Genomic DNA, 20,871 nt, shown 5'->3' with positions numbered 1-20,871 from the left:
AGGTAACAGAATATTTCTCTATAGATCTAGTCCGTTCAATCAGATTCCACACGAATATTGAAGGATTCATGCAATGCACCTCGGTAATCGGACAGTCAAAATTTAAATAAAAACATTATGTTGCCTCATAGAAAATGGGCCGACATAAATATCTGAACTTAGGTCCCATATTTCAGTGTTTGGGTCTGCAATTCAAATTCGGTCCAGACAAGACACACTCGTCTCTCTACCAAACCGGAAAACATTGTAACGGAGCAATTTTGGCTTCATCCAGCAGGCAGACATTAGATTAATTCCTTAATCTGTGTAATGCATGAAGCCAAAAGAACTCTGTTAATATAATTGCCCACCAAACCCCACTCCAAGGCCTCTCCAAACCCCCAGCCGCCTCATTTCTCTCCTCGTACCCTCCGCCATAGCAAAATCTCAGGATCTCTCTATAAACAAATAAACAATCGAGAGATCGAGAGAGAGAGAGAGAGAGAAAAGAGATGAACTTTCTAGCAACAATGCAGAGCGCCACGCTATCAGTTCGACCTAGCTCTGTGCCTCTCACCAAAACCCCAAAGCTCACTCCGCTCCGATCTCAGATCAAACTTCATGCTCTCTCCTTCAATGCCATCCGACCGCCTCTTTCGATCAAGAACGGACGTCTGGGATTGAGCGCCGTTGTCAGAGCGGCTAGTGAGAGCGGCGCTGGCGCTGGAGATGTGAAGGTGGAGGAGGCGAAAGAAGGAGCAGGAAGTCTCATGAAAACACTTCAGCTCGGATCTCTTTTCGGATTGTGGTATTTGTTCAACATCTACTTCAATATTTACAATAAACAGGTATTTATCATCTTTCCTTGCAGTAAATTTAGATCAACTTATAATAGGGATATTTGAATCACCCGCAGTTGAAATCAGTGACATATTATATACTTTAGATTTGGTATCAACTATGCATTCATTGGGATATACTCCAAAATTAACATGAAAATCATTTCATTTCTTTTATAACAGGTTTTGAAGGCATTTCCACACCCAATTACCATCACAACTGTGCAATTTGCTGTTGGTACAGTGCTGTCTATATTCATGTGGACTGTTGGTATTATAAAAAAACCTAAGATTTCAACTTCTCAGGTATAAAATTGTACTCCTTTAACTATCTAAAACTCAAATTTAGACTGTAAAGGCTAAACTTAGCCTTGAATTACTCTAAACTATGTCATAATTTCAGCTCGTGGCCATTCTACCATTGGCCGTGGTGCATACAATGGGAAATCTCTTTACAAATATGAGCTTAGGCAAAGTTGCGGTATCTTTCACACATACAATTAAAGCCATGGAGCCTTTCTTCTCTGTTCTTCTCTCCGCTCTCTTCCTTGGAGAGGTTAGTATGACTAATTTTCAAATTTGGTGAGGTTTGGTTGAGGACTTAAGTTAAGGAGGCTTAAGTTGGTTATTCCGATTTAGACCGGCCTCAATTATTCATGTTTGGTTGAGGCCTAAAGAAGAGAGAGAGAGTAGTAAAATTTGCAAATAGTCACCAACAGTGGGTCCAGGACGCAGTACAAAATTAAGGCACTTGGGGAGGTGGTTTAGTTTAGGCCTGCCTATTTATTGCTCGTTTGGTGGAATAACTAAGTCTAAACCCCTTATTCCATGGTTTAGGACTTAACCAAACATGGTATTTGCCTAACTCAAAGAACATTCGATATGCCTAATCTTGTTTTAGATAAATTTTGTTTTTTATCGTTATATCATTGAGATCAACTATTACTTATTTTTCCGGTTTTTTGGATTGAAAAAATGCAGTTTCCTTCAGTCTGGGTTGTTCTATCCCTTATTCCAATTGTTGGAGGTGTTGGATTGGCATCTCTTACTGAAGCTTCTTTCAATTGGTGCGTGGTGTAAATGAATTATTAATACTATAGATACTGTGTGCATTATTTACTGAGCAAATGCAATTGAAGACAGTATGTTAAGATATGTTTCTATATGAGCTTCAACTATACCTTAGTTGCCACTAGGGGTGTACAAGCAAGCAGCCCGACCCGACCAATATGACCTGAAAAACAATGGATTTATAAAATTTATTTGGTTAGGGACAGATTGGATTTTAATTAACCAGCTATCTATATATTAGTTATGGATTTTATATAATATATCGGTTAAAACCCGACCCGACCCCACCTGACTGCATAATATTATTGAACTTGTCTCCTATGATTTTTGGAAGAGCTCTAAATTATGTTTTGAATCTACATAACTTTAAAAATGAATTATGCTTATGCATAATTCAATTTATTTACCTTTTATTTTGCTGAAGACAATTCGTTTATTCTCACTATATCAATAGTGTTGTCTAAGGAATGAGGTTCTTATGGTTAGTTAAATATGTTGTGTTGGATTATATGGAATGTCATGGCATGGCATGAATATTGACCCTCAATTTGCTACGAGTTATAAACTAAACTTCAATTAGCTATGTTCTATCAAATCTAGTTGATATTATAAAATGTTACTGGAAACTTGGTATGTGTATTTTGGAGTGCCACTCATTAACCTAACCTGACCTGTTAAAGAGCGAAGGAAGAATAAATCCTAGGAATAGTATCTCTGACTTTAATTTGCTTATATTCCTTTCCTTTATTGTTCTTCAGAGCAAAGTTAGCAGTATATAACTTAGCTATTTCTTTTAATAGGGCTGGATTTTGGAGTGCCATGGCATCCAATGTGACATTTCAATCCCGTAATGTTCTTAGCAAGAAGGTCATGGTTAAGAGAGAGGTATCCATAACTATTTTTTACTATTATATTTCTCCCATTTACTTTCGTTTAAAGAAATTATCTTTTAGCTTATGCATGCATAATCATACTGCCAAAATAATAATCAATTAAGCAAACTAAAGAAAAACAAAGAGACCAGAGAGACAGATTCAACTGCAGGTCAGCTACAGATTTATATCACCTAACAAACTCAAATTTTGAGTTTAGATCCGGATCGTCCGATCTTCTTTGGCACAAATATTAAAGGGGTTCCGTGTATTCCACCTTGGGATGGATTGGCCCGAATTCTGATCGGACGGTCCGGATCTAAACTCAAAATTTGAGTCACTTCAGAGAATCTGATGTGTAGTATTGATCTGTGTATCTGAACTGAGTTAATTTCTTTTCCTCTCGTCTAATTGTATTTTTCTAATTTGGTTTGTACTGAATGATCCTAGTTTTAAAGTACTTTCATAACTAATCCCCCTAAATTAAATCTAACAATTAATATTTTCATTTTGCCTTTCTTTGTTCTCAACTTTTGCAGGAATCTTTGGACAATATCAGCCTCTTCTCTATTATAACAATAATGTCATTTTTCCTATTGGCCCCTATAACTTTCTTTGTTGACGGTGTTAAAGTAACCCCTACTTTTCTTGAGGCCGCTGTAAGAATTTTTACCTTTTTGTTTTTTTTAACTTAAAAATTTATCTGTTTTCCCTTTTGTCTTGGTAGATTCCTTTTATCTGGAAATTACAAGCAATAATTTTTTTTTGCAGGGCTTGAATGTAAAACAGTTATACACTAAGTCACTCATTGCTGCTCTCTGTTTTCACGCGTACCAGCAGGTGATTTTTCTGTTTTATTATTAACCTTTTTATCTAAATCACAAGAACCAGTTGAAACTTGAAACTAAAGTGTCTAATAGAAATATTTAATAAAAAAGTGGTTAAACTGAAGTAAAAATTAGCGAGTTAACATATTAAAAGAAGAGTGAGGCTATGGTACTATGCATATAGCAGATTGGTCTGTACTACAGTTCGTATTTTCTTTTCCAAGGTCCAAATAATCTATCTGAACTGTTCAATGTGATTTTCGTATGAAAATGCATTTGCATAGTAAATTTTGCATATTTTAGAATTTTTTTTACTATTCTTTTAGACAGGTAGAAAATCATTACTTTTGAATGGTCTAGAAGTTTAGATCAAGTGATTTCCACCTTTCTAAAAAAATAGTGAAAGAAATTCTAAAAAATGTAACATGTAATCTACAAGTACATTTTCATATAGAGATCACGTTGAACGGTTCATATCGATTGTTTGGAATTAGAAAATGGAGATATTGATCCATAGTATGGACCAATAAGATTTGAAATAGAGATATTGCTTTGCATAGTAGCATAGTTTTTAAATGGAACAATATTCTTGTTTTTTAAATGAAAACTTTCCAGAAATAGGTTTAAAATTTTGATATGCTAGCATGGTTGCTTGTAGGCCCTTTAAGTTTTATAACATTGCCATAAATATGTAGTAGTAACATCATTGTTATATTTTTACAATTTTAAAAGAAATGAGTTAATGTTTTGCAAAAGGCAACTGCAACGGGCTCCTAATATAGTTTTGTGACTGGAACATGTAAAATAGGTTTCATATATGATACTGTCGAAGGTATCACCAGTGACCCATTCTGTGGGTAATTGTGTGAAGCGGGTTGTGGTCATTGTCACCTCAGTTCTCTTCTTCAGAACTCCTGTTTCTCCCATCAACTCTCTCGGTAATTCATTATCCCTTTTCTCTAATATATATATATATATTTTGGATTATGCTTTTTGATATATATCTGTATCAGAAATAATAACTTGGCATTTACATTGTGAATTTTAACAGGTACTGGAATAGCACTTGCGGGAGTGTTCCTATATTCTAGAGTAAAGAAAATCAAGCCCAAAACCGCCTGATGTGTGGGATCCGTTCGCATAATTTTTCGAGGCATTTTTCTTAGACTAGTGTGTAGCTGCTGATCCAGTTTCTTGGCTTTTACTTTCTAATGCTTTTCTCTGTGATTGCTGGATTTTGGATAGATTCTGGTTTTATAATTCTTTTGCAATGAACAGGTGTTATGAAGCTTTGTCTAGAACTATATGGTAGTTTTCTGATAAAATAAAATGTTACTTTTGTGCAAGTTATGGTACTGAAAGTATGGATGGTACCATAAATTTTGGTACCTGTCCTTTGTGATACCTGCTAACATTGAAGGTTATCGTGCTAGTGTTTTTACGACTAAACTGTGCTTAAGCTTTCGGTTGAGCAACTTTTGAACTTGTATGAAACATTTGAACTGATCTTGGATTTCATTAATTCTAATTGATCTACATTAACTACACACAGTGAGTGTGTGTGAGTGAGAGAGCGCTACAACAAAGCTTTATAAAGAACAAGCAACTATTCAAAGATTGGGAAATTGTCTTCATTTGTATGCATTTATCAACACTAGGGTCTAGGGGTGTCTAAATGGTCGGTTTGGTCAGAACCTAATTAAAATTTTATTTGGTTTTCATAAATCTAATCATATTAAACTTCTCAACTAAATAATAACCGAATAAAACATATAAAGTAAATTTGTTTTTTTTTTTGAGCCAACTAAAGAGAGATTAAATTTCAAAATGTCAAAATTCAATACATACAAAAATATATTTAGATTATAGATATCAGTCAAACCAAAATAAGAGATTAAACTGAATCAAATATAAAAAATCGAAGTAATTTAAGTATCAAGTAAATTTCGGTTTATTCAGTTGAATGGAACTAAGAGAGATTAAACTGAATCAAATATAAAAATCCGAAGTATTCAAAAATTCAACTATACCGAACCATTTAATTCAAAATTTGTCAATCCGGCTGAAAACTAAATAAACTAAATCCAATTAACCTCTATTTATCATCACAATTAATTTGCCGTTGGTGCTGTGCTTTCTTTATTCGTCTACGCCTATGAAATCATCAAGAAACTCAAAACATGTCAATTGCTCAAGTACCCATTGATTATTTTAAATCAAGTTTTAAGGTTTTGAATTTTGAAGGTAAATTAGTCATTGAATAACTCAACTATATATGCCAATGTTTTATGACTAATAACAGCTATAAATTTTATCTTTGTGCAATTTTTGGGGTGTTGCATTTGCCATGTTTCACTGGCTTAAATTTTGAAATTTGAAAATTCTAGTAGTTCCTCCATTTTTTTATATTTACTGACAAGCACTAAATTTTAAGGTTTTGAAGGTAAATCAGTGTTTTGAATAACTCAACTATATACCAATGTTTTTATGACTAAAAATAGCAAGCTAATTTATTCTTATGCAATTTTTGAGGTGTTGCATTTGTCATGTCTTCCTGATTTGAATTTTAAATTTGAAAATTCTAAGTAATTATTCCACTTTTTACTTATTGGCAAGCACTAAGTTTTAAGGTTTAGTGGATAAATTAGTCCTTGAATAATTCAACTACATGCCAGTGTTTTATGACTAAGAACAGCAAGATAATTTATTCTTATTCAATTTTTTTAGATGTTGCATTTGTAATGTCTCACTGATTTAAATTTGAAAACTCTAAGTGGTTATTCCATTTTTTTACTTACTAGCAAGCACTAAGTTTTAAGGTTTTGAAGGTAAATTAGTCCTTGAATAACTCAACAGCAGGATAATTTATTCTTATGCAATTTTTGAGGTGTTGCATTTGTCATGTCTCCCTGATTTAAATTTTGAAATTTGAAAATTCTAAGTCATTATTCCATTTTTTTACTTACCGGCAAGCACTAAGTTTTAAGGTTTTGTAGATAAATTATTCCTTGAATAATTCAACTATATGTCAATGTTTTATGACTAAAAACAGCAAGAAAATTTATTCTTATGCAATTTTTGAGGTGTTGCAATTGTCATGTCTAACTGATTTAAATTTGAAATTTGAAAATTCTTAGTTATTCCATTTTTTTACTTACTGGCAAGCACTAAGTTTTAAGGTTTTGAAGGTAAATTAGTGCTTTGAATAACTCAACTATATTCCAATGTTCTATGACTAAAAACAGCAAGATAATTTATTCTTATGCAATTTTTGAGGTGTTGCTTTTGTCATATCTCACCGACTTAAATTTGAAATTTGAATATCATAAGTTGTTATTCCTTCTGTTTTATATACTGGCAAGCACTAAGTCTCTGACAGATATGCACCAGATCCCACCTTGCTGCTCACTGTTTTCATGTGCATGAACAGCTCTTCTACTTTATTTTTTTTTTCCTATTGCCTTTCTTTCTTTCATTCCAACAAGTTAAAGCAGAGATAACATAGTACAGGGGTTCAAAGGATCATTTCAATTAAATGAATAATAGTAGTTAGAGTGAGGCTATGGTACTATGCATAGTGTGGATTAGTGTAGATTAGTCTGTACTCTGTACTATGTATAGCACGTTTGGTATGTATCAGTATTGTAAAAAGCTGACATTTAGGCTGATTAATCGGTCAATTGGCCGTTGGTGGTAATCAAACTATTATCAATTTTTCCGACTAACATAGTACGCGGGCCCAAAGGATCATTTCGATTAAATGAATAATAGTAGTTAGAGTGAGGCTATGGTACTATCAATAGTGTAGATTGGTCTGTACTTTGTACTATGTATAGCGTGTTTGGTATGTATCAGTATTGTAAAAAGCTGACATTTAGGCTGATTAATTGGCCGATTGGCCGTTGGTGGCAATCAAACTATTATCAATTTTTTCGACTAACATAGTACAGGGGTCCAAAGGATCATTTCAATTAAATGAATAATAGTAGTTAGAGTGAGGCTATGGTACTATGCATAGTGTGGATTAGTGTAGATTAGTCTGTACTATGTACTATATATAGCACGTTTGGTATGTATCAGTATTGTAAAAAGCTGACATTTAGGCTGATTAATCGGCCAATTGGCCGTTGGTGGTAATCAAACTATTATCAATTTTTTCGACTAACGTCCAAAGGATCATTTCAATTAAATGAATAATAGTAGTTAGAGTGAGGCTATGGTACTATGCATAGTGTAGATTGGTATGTACTATGTATAGCGCATTTGGTATGTAACAGTATTGTAAAAAGCTGACATTTAGGCTGATTAATTGGCCGATTGGCCATTGGTGGCAATCAAACTTATCAATTTTTTTGACTAATTGGCTGAATATTTCAGATTATGGCCAATTATTCCCGATTATTTCTGATTAATTACTTGGCGATACTTTGTCCGTCCGAGGAGCATATACCATTATTTAAAACATTGGTATGTACTATGGTTTGTACTTGTAGATCAAATTTTACGTTATTTTTAGAATCTTTTTAGTATTTTTGTAAAATAGTTAATCACTTGATGTAAAAATTCTAGACCATTCAAATATCGTGATATTCTACCTATCTAAAATATAGTAAAAAAAATAAAAATAAAATTAAAAATTTAGTTTACAAGTATATTTTCATATGGAGATCATACTAACAGTTTATATTAATAATTTGAACTTTGAAAACAAAGATATTGATCCATATAGCCTTCACTCTAGCAGTTAATGCTTAAATTGCAAAATTGTTGAACATTGTATAGGAAATTTATAAATTTGAAACTATATATATTGGTATTATCAGTATTGTAAAAAAATGCCGTTTAAATTGATTAATCGACTGATTAGTTGTTGGTGGCAATCAAACTATTACGGATTTTTCTGATTAATCGACCAACTATTTCAGATTATGACTAAGTATTTATGATTAATTGCTTGGTGGTACTTTGTCTATTTGACGAGCATATATCGTTACTTAAAACATTGGTATGTACTATGTTTATACTTGAAGATCAACTTTTATATTGTTCTTAGAATCTTTTTACTATTTTTGTAAGATAGTTAATCACTTAATCTAAAAATTGTAGACCCATCAAATATAGTGATTTTGTACTTATCTATAAAATTGCAAAATTGTTGAGGTTGTATGGAAAATTTATAAATTTGAAGCCATACATATTGGTCTCATTTCATCAAACTAGAGATCCCATATATTGTGCATCTTTCATAGCTGTACTGGTACAACAGCTGACACATAAAAACAAAGACTAAAAACACCAATCTGTACATAATCTAACAGAGTAACAGTACAATTAATTTGTTTTTAAAATTCAAAAGCAAATTGTACTACAATTAATGCTTGTCGGTACATCGAATCTGATTTTGATGCGTTAGATGGCAACAATTTTAGATGCTCTGAATTCATACTTTTGTTACCAGAAAGATGCTTCCAGTCAATTTCGTCAGAATTTTTTATTTTACAAATATATCAAGTGTTTTGATGGAGATGAGAAAGATGAAAAAAAAATTGATGCACAAGAAAGAACCAATAATGATCAGTTTCTTTAAGCATTTTCTAAGAAATCAAATCATTAATTTGATTTTTTGGAGTTTGTATACATAATTGAATTCTTAGTCACATAAAATGCCTGATCGATGATTCAGTTTCGTTTATCACCGTCTATAATTTTTTTTCTTTTTGGTTCTTCACAAAATATTTGATACATTTCTAAAAATAAAAAATTATGTAATTTCTTAACATTGAGCAGATTAGATAAAATCAGGAGAAAAAACTAAAGAGGAAAAAAAAGAAAAGGCAATCTACTAGACTCGGCCATTTTTATTAATATCTCTTAAAAAAAATTAATTTTAAAAATAATCCTGTGTACCATTTTTTTTTATTTCTGCCCTGACCGCCTGGGCTTTGGGCGGCCCAAAATTCTTGTGAGATGCCAGCAGAATGGGCGGCCCATACAATATATGAAGCGCCCCAGGTTGTGGCGGCCCATATGGCAAGTGAGGCACACCCGGGTTGTGGCGGCCCAAATGGTGAGTGAAGTGCCCCAGGGACGGGCGCCCCACTACCCATCTTCATAAACCCGTGAGCCCTCCTTCTTCCCCCTCCTCTGCCTTCATCAAAACTGCAAAAAAGTGAAAAAAAGAAGAAGGAAGCCCTGCCGGCCGACCCCTCTCTGCCTCGCACCACGCTCGTCACTGCCTCGCGCCTCGATTCGCTTCTCTCTCGATCGACCAAGTGAGTTCTTTTTTTTTTTATTCGATTAGGGTTTAGGGTTTGGGTTAAATGTGATTAAATGGTGTAATGTGATTCGGTTTGGTTCGATTCGATGTTTAGGGTTAAATGTGAGTAATTAGTTGAATTGATTGAATTGGTTGAATTGGTCGAATTTCACGAACTGTGAGAATTGCGGGTTATTTATAAATACTATTAAATTGTGGGAATTGTGGATTATAAATTGTGGGAATGACATACTTGAATTGGATGCTTGAATTGTGGCAATGACATGCTTGAATTGGATGCTTGAATTAGATGGTTGAATTGCTTGATTACTTGAATTGGATGCTTGAATTGCTTGAATTGGTTCAATTGCTCGAATTTAGGATTATGATTTATGGTAAAATTGCTTGAATGTCATATGGTTCAATTTAGGGTTTATAGTTGTGAATTGTGAATTTTTTTTAAAATTGAGTGTTTATGTTTGTGAATTGTGAATTACTTAAAAATTTAGGATTTATGGTTCAATTTAGGATTATAATTTATGGTTCAAATGGTTGAACTGTTTAAGAATTTAGTTTTTGAGTTTATGATTTAAAAATATGCATATTTATTTTTTGAAAATTATTTTTGTGTTAGTTCATGAAAAACATGTATATATCAATACAAAGTAATTTCAAGTAAAACTAATTATTTTGAAGTATATCAATATTTGTTTAAAAATGACATATATATTTTTTTATTGCCAGTAAATTGCATGTATATCTAATTTTTTTATTTTAAAATTTAGGACTGCAAATATTTTGTGCGGTTTAAAATTTCAAAGAATTGCATGTATATCAAAATTGTGGACCATGCAAAAACAGTGATTTTCAATAAATCTAAAAAAAGTAAACCCAAAATAATTGCATGTAAATAAATTGCATGTATATGATTTTCAATAAATCTAAAAAAAGTAAACCCAAAATTGTAAGTAAATTGCATGTATATGAACGGTTTGGATCAACCATTAGGATTTTGAAACCTTGAATATCGAGCCGTAGCACGGACCAACCCGTGATATGCATAGTACCATAGACGGTGGGGAGTATCATTATTAATTATAATTATATATTATGAATATATTAAATTCTTATTAAAAAATATTATATAAATTGTATGTTTTGATTAATTTTTTTTGGTAAATGTAGTATGCCTAGAGTTAGACGGTGGGGAATACGAGCTGAGCCTGCAGCGGGTCCGACTGTAGCGGGTGCAGATGCTGTGGATCCGACTGGAGCCGGCACGTCCTCGGTGGTCGTGGTCACATCTTCTGCTCTAGCATAAACATATTTTTCAGGTCAAGAATAAACAGATTTTTGGACCACTTCTTCTGCTCCAGCATTGGTCGTGGTCACATTTGCCCATAAATCGGCCAGTTATACCATTGCCACATCCCCGGTGGGGAGGTCCTGACCCAGATAGATGCCCCGGGTACATCGCCATATGGGGCAGTCATCACGATCATGAAGAGAAGGGCAAGGGGATTTCTTATGTCCAGGGTCAGCTCCAGATGCTCCGAGATGGGAATATCGATTGGTTTTCGTATCGTGCATGGTATCAGCGTAGATGGCTGAGCACGCTGACATTAGAGCAGACACGGCTGTGGTATTATCAGGGACCGGTCGTCTGTTTCTGGATAATGGAGTATCATTACCCCGATCGGGTATCTCGACAGTTTAGCTTGGATGCTTTCATCCCGGAGCTTCCGCTGATGGGCAAGGATGAAACCAACAAGTTCCACAAGTACCATCTACTTAATTTCATTATCACTTTAATATTGTCACTGTTTCTCTCCTTTCTAATTAATTGTACTTGCAGAACGGCGCACACCAAGTCTAAAATCGACTGGAGCCAGCATTTCGTCATGCAGTACAACTGGGCTCAACATCCGGAGCAGCACTTATGGAGCCCGCCATCTACTGCATCATTGGGTGCTGGTCCCGGGAATCTGAGATATGTCGTATGGTACCAGAGATGGGGCATGCCGTCAGTCTACCTGACAGGCCATTATGGCGAGACCCTTCGACGTAGACTGATGGATTCATCCAGCAATTATATGTCTTGGGGTCCGATCAATGCTTGCACGGTAAGTACTGTTGGGGTTTTACGGTGCTAACCAAAAACTCGTTTAGGCTTAAGTTGCGGAATGACCGTAGAACAAAAATTTCTACGGCCAACTTAAGCTCAGGATTAAACGGGGTATGTCAGGAAACTTTCCAAGGCGGTCCACCTTCAGTATTCCTTTGGCATCAAAACCCAATTTAATCCTTTTACAGATCTATTCCATGATTGATTTCTAAAACTTTAATCTACTTACCAATTAAATAGATTAATATAGCATATTTATACCTTGTTTCCAAATCACAGTTGGAATGCAGACCGAGCGAGTAGAGCCTCACCAGGGAAGGAATCGACTCGGAGTATCACACGTGTGATACCTCTATCGGTTATCCACCAGGACTAACCGGAGAGCGATTTATTTCTTCTGCCAGAAATACCGTAAACTGCGGAATTCTGCAAAAACACTATTCACGGGGAAAAGACGAAAACCCGTAAACACGAATTTTCGGTTGCTCAGTTTCATCAATATGCAAAACTGACATACCGCGAAATTTGGTAAAACACTATTCATCGATCCCATAAATATACTTCACAACAACTCGCAAGATTATATGTCAACTACGTATAACTTTATTTTCTCAACCGAAACACTATTTGGGAGAGAAACCGAGAAAGAGAGAAAATACCGATCCGTTTCGACACGAAACGGTATGAGTGAATTAGCGATTTTTCTCTCTACCCCTCCACCCCTATTTATAGGGTTTAGGGTCAGTTGCCAAAAGACCAAAATGCCCTCCAAGTTCGGCCTATTTACAAGATATGCCATTGAATGGATAAGGATGACATGTCATGTGGATAAGATCGATGACGTGTCATTTGGATAGGATCGATGACATGTCATGCGGATAAGGACGAATCTGAAAAGACCCGAATGCCATCGGCCCGAATACAAATAATATTCGTATAATTATTCTGAACAATTATATATATTTTTCTTGCGGTTGTTGTTTCGATAATTTATACAATGTGTCCTGCACATTTATAAATTAACCGGTTAACTTTTATACAACGTGTCACACACGTTTATAAATTAACCAATGTTTTTGCTTGTTATTTTTACATAACATTTATAATTTAATTATAACACGTATAATTAATTATAACCATCTTACTATTGATCATAACCAATTTATAATCAATCACAATAAGATTCTCCGATTAACTCCTATATGGTGTGACCCAATAGGATCTGTTGGTAAACAGAGTTAAAACTATTTTAACTTCTATAATCATGAGCGGCATCTGGCAACACATCATGACCATCCAATTACACAGATGATGCTGTACTGTACAATATCACGATCCAGTAAACAATTTACTTGTGTCTGTTCTTCTGTCTCATAGCTATCAGATTAGTTTCAAGGTAGATGTGTGTCATCCTTGCTAACTGAATCTTTTCTTGATCTTGAGCAGATTATCAAATATAATTAATCTTGTAATTATACCGCTAGCAGATAATCTTACTCTATCAAGGGGCCCAGTGATGCTATAGCTCGTATAGAGATACGAGGGACAAATAGTATTCTTGGTAAACCATCACTACCTCAGCTAAGCCATGTATACCGAAGAGCTACCGTTATAACTGCATTTTACCGACAGCGTTTGATAACAATCACACATATATATTTCTTAGTAGGAAAGATGAATACCTCATACTGTAGAACTTGACACTGAATGAAAACATAAATGACACGAACACAATTCTATTTAATTTTTCATTCGGGGTCTGTCAAATACCATGTTCCTAGAACATGTATCTATGTGATTAAAATGACATCTCGTGTTAGGTGGTTTGTAAAACTTAACCTTCTTTTAATCCACATACTAACCTTATCGCGGTAATTAGTGTTCCTGCTAATTACCTTGGTCAGTGACTTTTTAAGAGTATATATTATCTATATTATGGAGTTTCACAATTTCAGTCATGAACTCGAAATGATCCATAAATTCAATAATACTCAAGGCAACAAAATGATATTAATCATCCAATTCATGAACAAAGTTTTATGATAAATTATCGTATTATTGACTTCTAGATTATTACACTAACAAGTACAACCGAAACATTCTTTAATTTAAAATTACAAATTTTAATTACTTACTGTTGGCATAATCTTGTTGTGTGCAGCTGTTGACCGCTATGAGAGGAGTTGGACACAGCTTGGTGTGCATGGCGAAGGATGCTTGGCGATATATAGGATGCCAGATGCTCGAGCACACTGCACCAATCGTGGAGAAAGGTGGTTTTGAAGGATGCCTCGTTGGCATGCTGCGCGATGCTGGGAAGAACATCAATTGGCGGGAGATAAAGTTTGCACCGCGAAATCCGGACTACCAACCAGAGGCCATCTACGGTCACGATATGCCGCTACCTCCTGCAGGTAATTACAAGTTAATATTAAAAGTACGACACACACAATATTCTTATTTTCGTTGAATTGTTCGTTCTAACTCAGTTAACTTTCAATTATGCAGTTGATGACTCAGGTTGGGCGTTCCACGACTGGGTGTTGAATACCCAAGGATGGGATGCTTATAGAAATAAATACGGAGTTCCAGTAGAGCTTGGCACGGTAAGTCAATGCTTTTTATTATTTATTGCAGAGTTCTTTGTATGTAGCAAAATTAACATTATTTTAATCTAGCATGAGCTGACCCCGTTCGACACAGATGTAGAGCTTAGCACCTCATTGGAATGCCAATCCCAGTTTTTCCATGGATGAGCCGACCCCGTTCGACACAGATGTAGAGGCGTATGGCTCCCAAGGACCACGATGGAGTGGAGATGGAGCACGACTTTGAGGCTGGTGGGAGTTCATCTCAGACTGCAGATGGCTTTGTCTCTGCATTATTTGGCGCACCGCCTCCTGCCACGTATGCTACAAGCTGGGAGCAAGATCCATGGGAGCTGCGTACACAGCCCGCCAATGCAGAGTCAGCTACTATATTTCATCCATGGGCGCCCAGTACAGGTACGCAGCACATGTATACGGGAGAGGAGGATGAGAATATGGGAGACGATGAGGAGGATTTGGGAGAGGAGGCGTTAGGAGATGTGAGTTCGTAGAGGTGCGTGCAGCCGCACAGGTATGGCAAGGGCATAGCGGCTCCTAGGTTGTCTCCATCCGAAAGGAAACGACGAGGATGAGTGTAGAGTTTTTGTTTATTGTGATATAGTTCTGATTGTAGTATTTTGACTATGGGACTGTTGTATTATACGTTTCTGATTATGTTGGCGCGCATTATGTTGGCATTATGTTATTTTATTTTATATTCATGTTGGTATTATGTTGTTTGCACTTTACATTTCATCATTATAACACAGTTTAATAATACAATTAAAGTTCAACAATAGAATTAAAAGCGCAACAGTGCACTATATTAAGAAATTATATTGAAACTGTAATTTTTATTTGCGACCCACACTTCTATTTAAAAAACTAACATCTTTTTCTTTAACAAACTACATTTAAAAAAAATTATAAGTTACATGACATAATAATGGGTACATTAATACATGGCTATTTGGAAAATAATTAAAAAAAATTAAAAAAAAAATACAATACGGGGCGCTAGTCCTTGGGGCGCCTCACTTGGCATGTGGGCCGCCCGAAGCCCAGGCGGTCAGGGCATGTATAAAAAAAAAAAATTTCAACAGGGGTATTTTTAAAATTTTCATTTTTTTTAAGAAATATTAATAAAAATGGCCGCACTAGACTAGTTAATGAATAATTAAGCTCAATTTGTACAAACTTAACACAACTTAGTTAAGATTACTTTGTGACATGTATATATAATTATATATATAGAGAGAGAGAAAAAGGGGTTGGCTAATATCAAAACGTTTGTTCCTAGTTCGTGGAACAAACGTTTTGGTTTTTATATTTTCAAAGTTCAAACAGTCAATTCAAACCATTCAACATTTAATCTATATAAAAATGTACTTTGAGATCAAATTTTATATTTTTTGAAACTTTAATTTTTACTATTTATTAAGTTAATTTTAAAATAGTTGTTTTCAATGATCCATAGATTTTTCACTATTTATTAAAATCAGTGATTTTAAAACTGACTAGTGAATAGTAAAAAAATTTAAAAAATGTGAAATTTGGTCTCCAAGCAAATTTTAATATAGATATCAAATATAACGGTTTTGATCGACCATTTGAACTTCGAAAATAAAAAAACCAATTAATTGTACCACAGCTCCAGAACAAACATTTTGATATTAACCAACATCTCTCTACACACACACTTTGTGTTTAGTTTTGCTTGTAAGAGTGCGTGCATTCTAATTACGAAGTAATTGTAAATACTTCTTTACAAGATTATTTATTTGGTAATTGACTAAAATTATCATAAGAGCATTTACATCAATGAAATTAAAATCAAATCAGATAAAATTGTCATAGAAATACTTAAAATTAACATAGAGCATCTTCCTTCTAAAATTAATTAATAATTGTCATGTTGAATTAAAAATTAGAATTAGCAATCAGAGAATGAGAATTTATAATTAGACTAAAAAAATAAGATGCAGATGTTTTAATATTTTTTATTAGGGGGATGTGACTCGACATATATATCTTAACATATGCACTTGCCACAGGCAAATGAGTGACACTTGTTGAAGAAAGAAAAAAGAAACTGAAGAGGCACCAAAAGAGAAGAAAAGCCACATTTTCAAAAAGAAAATGAAATAAAGAAAATAAACTAAGGAAAGCTAAGTTGCAACAAGGCAAACTCTTAACCAATATAAAACCTCCAATTTGGCTTTAACTATTGATCTCTTTTTTAGTGGGGATGCGCATGCATGGGGAGAGCACTACCATGTTTTTCCTTAATTAATTGCAGAATATACAATTTAAAATAAATAATATTAAATGTTTTTTCTTAATTAGCATAAGATTAAATAAATAATAATAAATGTTTTTTATTAGTTATATTTATATAAAAAAAAAAACTTTTTACATCATTGCTCTCATATTTGATATATTGGTATTTAGATCAATAGGTTGAAATTAGTCTCTTTTTTTTAAACTTTCACAAAAGCTATGAAGTCGTAAGGGGAAATCGAAATCTCAACTTTTGGGTACAACAACTCTAATATATTTTCGAGCCAACTGTGCTACCTCCTCTTTTGAAATTATCTTTTCACGTGGTTACTAGTATTACATACTTGTAATTGTATATCATGTTATAAATACCATCATCATTAATATTAATATTATTGTTGTTACAAAATTTAATCTTTTTCTAATGTAGTTAGTTAAGAATTGCTCTTCTTGTAAAACACTCAGGTTTTAATTCATTTTCAATTGAAACTAACAAGAAAAACAATGCATTCAAGAAAGACAAAAGATAGTGAAAGAAAATGAGGCTACGGGCTACCCCCTAATTTAAAAGCTTGTAATTTTATCTATAAACTTTCTAATTTTTACATATATCAATACTTTTCAATCCCTCTTAAAAATAAAATTACACCGCACTATACTTTAACCTTTTTAATTACAAACTTCTAACTTTGTTTCTAACCTTGAGCATATTTTTTTCATAAAAGAGAAATGTCATGAATGTAGATTCAGTGTAATACCTGACCGTGTATGATGAGATCTGAGTCATTCATTTCAATCTGACACAAATATCAAAATAAATCTCCTATATTCTAAATTGACACCGAATTAATTTTGACTCGGTTAGAAGTATTCTACCTGCTCATGTATCCGCTTCGGATGTAGATTCAGAGTGTCACTCTATTTGCTGAGAGAATTGTATGTTGCTGAAATTTGTGAGAATAGCAGAGGAGGTGGGATGAATATATCTATATCAGCATGATAGCATCCAATCGGCACACGCAAACCCATAAAGCAATTTGCACCTTTACCTAGTTATGTAAGCAGATCCAAAAGAGCAAAGAAATAATAAACAAGCACACAAACAAACAAACAAACAAACAAACAGAGGCACCTTTCTGCCTTTCTCCATCCCTTCCATTTTGTTTTGTTTAAAGAGAAAATTAGAAACACTGTAATGGAGATAATCTACATTACCTAATCTCTTTTAACCCACTTTCTCTAGGGAAATTTTATATGTACCCATGGAAACATAATATTTAATTACCAGTCCTTCCATGCATTCTCTCTTCCTTCACCCTTTTAAATTTTTTCACCATTTTAAATTTTTTCAAATTATAGTTCTTAATTATTTATTGCTTCATATTGTGATTATTATTTGTTGCAACTTTTGCAAAAGAAAAAAGAATATTTGTAAAATTGCACATCTCTTTTGCCCAACTTAATTTATTGTTTCAGTATTTAGGGGGAGATCCAGTGTATATGGTCAATTGTGCTCTTGAAATTTAAAATTTAATTTTAATTTAATAGGTCCAGATTAATTTACTCTCCTGAAAATTAATTTTGCCCTCACTGTTGTTATTGTTGTTTTTAATATCTAAAAAAAAAAAATACCATTTAGTGTTTTTTATTATGTACGAGATTATTTTTTTATCTAGTATTTAATTTGTTAATGAATTTAAATTCGATAAGCTATTTGAATCTGATAAGTAATGAGTGTTTGAATTTGATTTCTGCACCCACTCCGACATAAATTTTGAATCAACCCGTGTTTGTATTGAAACAAATTGGAAATAGTTCATACTAATGTTTTATTTTAGGGCTTCACAAAAAATTTGTAGTTCGTGATTCGATTTGAGTTTGATTCGAAAAAGTTCATAAAAAATTTGATTCAAAATAGTTCGAAATTAATTCAAACCAAATTCAAACTAGATCTGGTTCGTTCGAAATAGGTTCACGAACTATTTTAGTTCGAATCTCAAAGTAACGTGAACCATTGATTTCCGCTGATAACTTAAAAGTTAAAACATAAGGCCGCCCAGTCATAAGTCATAACTCGTAAGTCGTAACCCTCGCTCTCAGTTCTAAAACTCTGAACGACTTCCACCTCTCGCTTTCGGTGACTACGATCACTCTTTCTTGTCGTAAAAAAGTCTGTAAAAGATTCGAAATTGAGTTTGTAAAAAATTCAATTCGAAATTAATTTAAACCAAACTCAAACTAGAATAAGTTCGATTCAATTCGATTTGGTTGCAGCTCTATTTTGTTTAGTATCGGAAGTACGGAATTGATATGGAAATCTGAAATCAAAATAATTACTTTTAAGGTACATAAACATAATAATTGCTTTTTTGTACCTTTTCCTTAGCACTTGCGTCCGGGCAATGGATTCTTTGTTCCTTTTACTGTATTTGTAATATGTGTTAGATTCTGTGAAGCGGGTTATAAAATGCAGATTCAATATCATATATACATACATGTAATTTGCACCCATTAGAATATTACATGAAAGTTATTAGAGGCACTGAAACGTAAAATGCAAACAATATTTAATATGTAGTGGCAGATTATGTGAAGCGGGTTATACACTGCGGATTCCATATAGTATATACATGTATGCAATTTGGACCCGTTACAATATTACATGACTATAGGGGATAGGGGCAGAGCCAGATTTTTTGACTATAGAGGTTAAACGTAAATGGGGGTTAATATACACTATATGTAGCATTTTGCTCTAAACTATATAAAAAATTGTGTGTAAATACAAATTTTTTGAAATAAAATGGAGGTTAATTGATCCCCATTCTCCCTTAATTAACTCCGCTCCTGATAGGGGAGGAACTAGAGAAAAAAAAAATAGAGACGCTGAAACGTAAAATACAAACAGTATTTATTATGTAGTGGTAGATATTGTGAAGCGGTGTTATACACTGTGGATTCGATATAGTATATACATGCATGTAATTTACATTTGTTACAATATTACATGACTCACGACTGCCTCATAGAATGCATCATAGAAGATCCATTACTAATAAAGAAGAAGCATTTTTTGGAGGTTGGTTTTACTGTGAAATGTGAAATTTACATCAATCTTCCACTAATCAACTTTAATTAACTTAGTGACATGTCCCATTTGAATATTTCTTGTCAATTTAAAGTAAGAGATTGTGATGTAGCATTTAATTCTCAATTTTGAACTCAGAATTACTGTATTTTACAAAAACAGCGGAACTGAGAAAATCATTAGGTATTAGTATTAGAACAATGATTGATACAACCTTTTGCATTTTTTAAGGAACAGGAAAGAGATGTACACAGCAGTCTGGGGATTTTATACTCTAGCTTCTTTTGACTTAAGTGCACAATTCGCCACATCCACCAGGAGAGATTATAAAATAAAATAAAAATAAAAAAAACAAAATTTGAGATGTCATTTTCTACAAAACAAAATTTGAAATGTCATTTTCTGGCCTTTCAGAGGATTGAATGGTGATAAATGAGGTATGCTAAGGCTTTTAAATAAAAATTAGGCCACCTTCTCTATTTTTAATTAGAAAAATTATTTTTACATTGTTGTCATATTCATCACATATTGAAATGAGTGAGTTTATGGTATTATTCGTAATATAGATCAATATTTTTGTTTTCAAAATCCTAACAGTCAATCAAAACCGTTCAACATGATCCTCATATGAAAATATATTTGCAGATCAAATTTTTTAATTTTTAGAATAGTTTTACTATTTTTTAAGATAAGTAAAAAATCACTTGATCTGGAAATTCTAGACCATCCAAAAACAATGATTTTCTATATATCTTAAAAAATAGTAAAAAAAATTCTAAACATATAAAAAATTCGGTGTGTAATAACTACATGTTCATATGAGATCATGTTAAACAGTTCAGATTAACTTAAGATTTTGAAAACAAAAATTTTGATCCGTATTATGAATCAATCCGTGCTATATATAATAGCATAGACTCACTATTTTGAAAATAACTTATTTGGG

At 33.4% G+C, this 20,871-nt stretch overlaps 1 protein-coding gene across 1 annotated transcript; it reads left to right on the top strand.

Annotated features, from left to right (window-relative positions):
* Positions 1-222: 222 nt before the first annotated feature.
* On the top strand, positions 223-4,934 carry LOC144564224 (phosphoenolpyruvate/phosphate translocator 2, chloroplastic-like). Its single transcript, XM_078313798.1, has 9 exons — positions 223-827; positions 1,002-1,124; positions 1,222-1,374; positions 1,800-1,885; positions 2,690-2,774; positions 3,301-3,420; positions 3,533-3,601; positions 4,397-4,526; positions 4,640-4,934. The coding sequence occupies exons 1-9, from the start codon at positions 492-494 to the stop codon at positions 4,708-4,710; spliced, it is 1,173 nt and encodes a 390-aa protein (XP_078169924.1). The 5' UTR covers positions 223-491; the 3' UTR covers positions 4,711-4,934.
* The last annotated feature ends 15,937 nt before the right edge of the window (positions 4,935-20,871 follow it).

Source organism: Carex rostrata, chromosome 13 (assembly GCF_964058835.1).
Source record: "Carex rostrata chromosome 13, lpCarRost1.2, whole genome shotgun sequence".
NCBI lineage: Eukaryota > Viridiplantae > Streptophyta > Magnoliopsida > Poales > Cyperaceae > Carex > Carex rostrata.
The sequence above is the reverse complement of the archived record's forward strand: the minus strand, read 5'-3'. Positions and strand labels throughout refer to the sequence as shown.

Excerpts from the sequence above, each read along its gene's own strand:
- LOC144564224 (XM_078313798.1), top strand. The coding sequence starts at position 492 with ATGAACTTTCTAGCAACAATGCAGAGCGCCACGCTATCAGTTCGACCT. Across the intron at positions 1,375-1,799 it reads CCGCTCTCTTCCTTGGAGAG|TTTCCTTCAGTCTGGGTTGT; the intron begins GTTAGTATGACT and ends GAAAAAATGCAG. Across the intron at positions 3,421-3,532 it reads CTACTTTTCTTGAGGCCGCT|GGCTTGAATGTAAAACAGTT; the intron begins GTAAGAATTTTT and ends TTTTTTTTGCAG.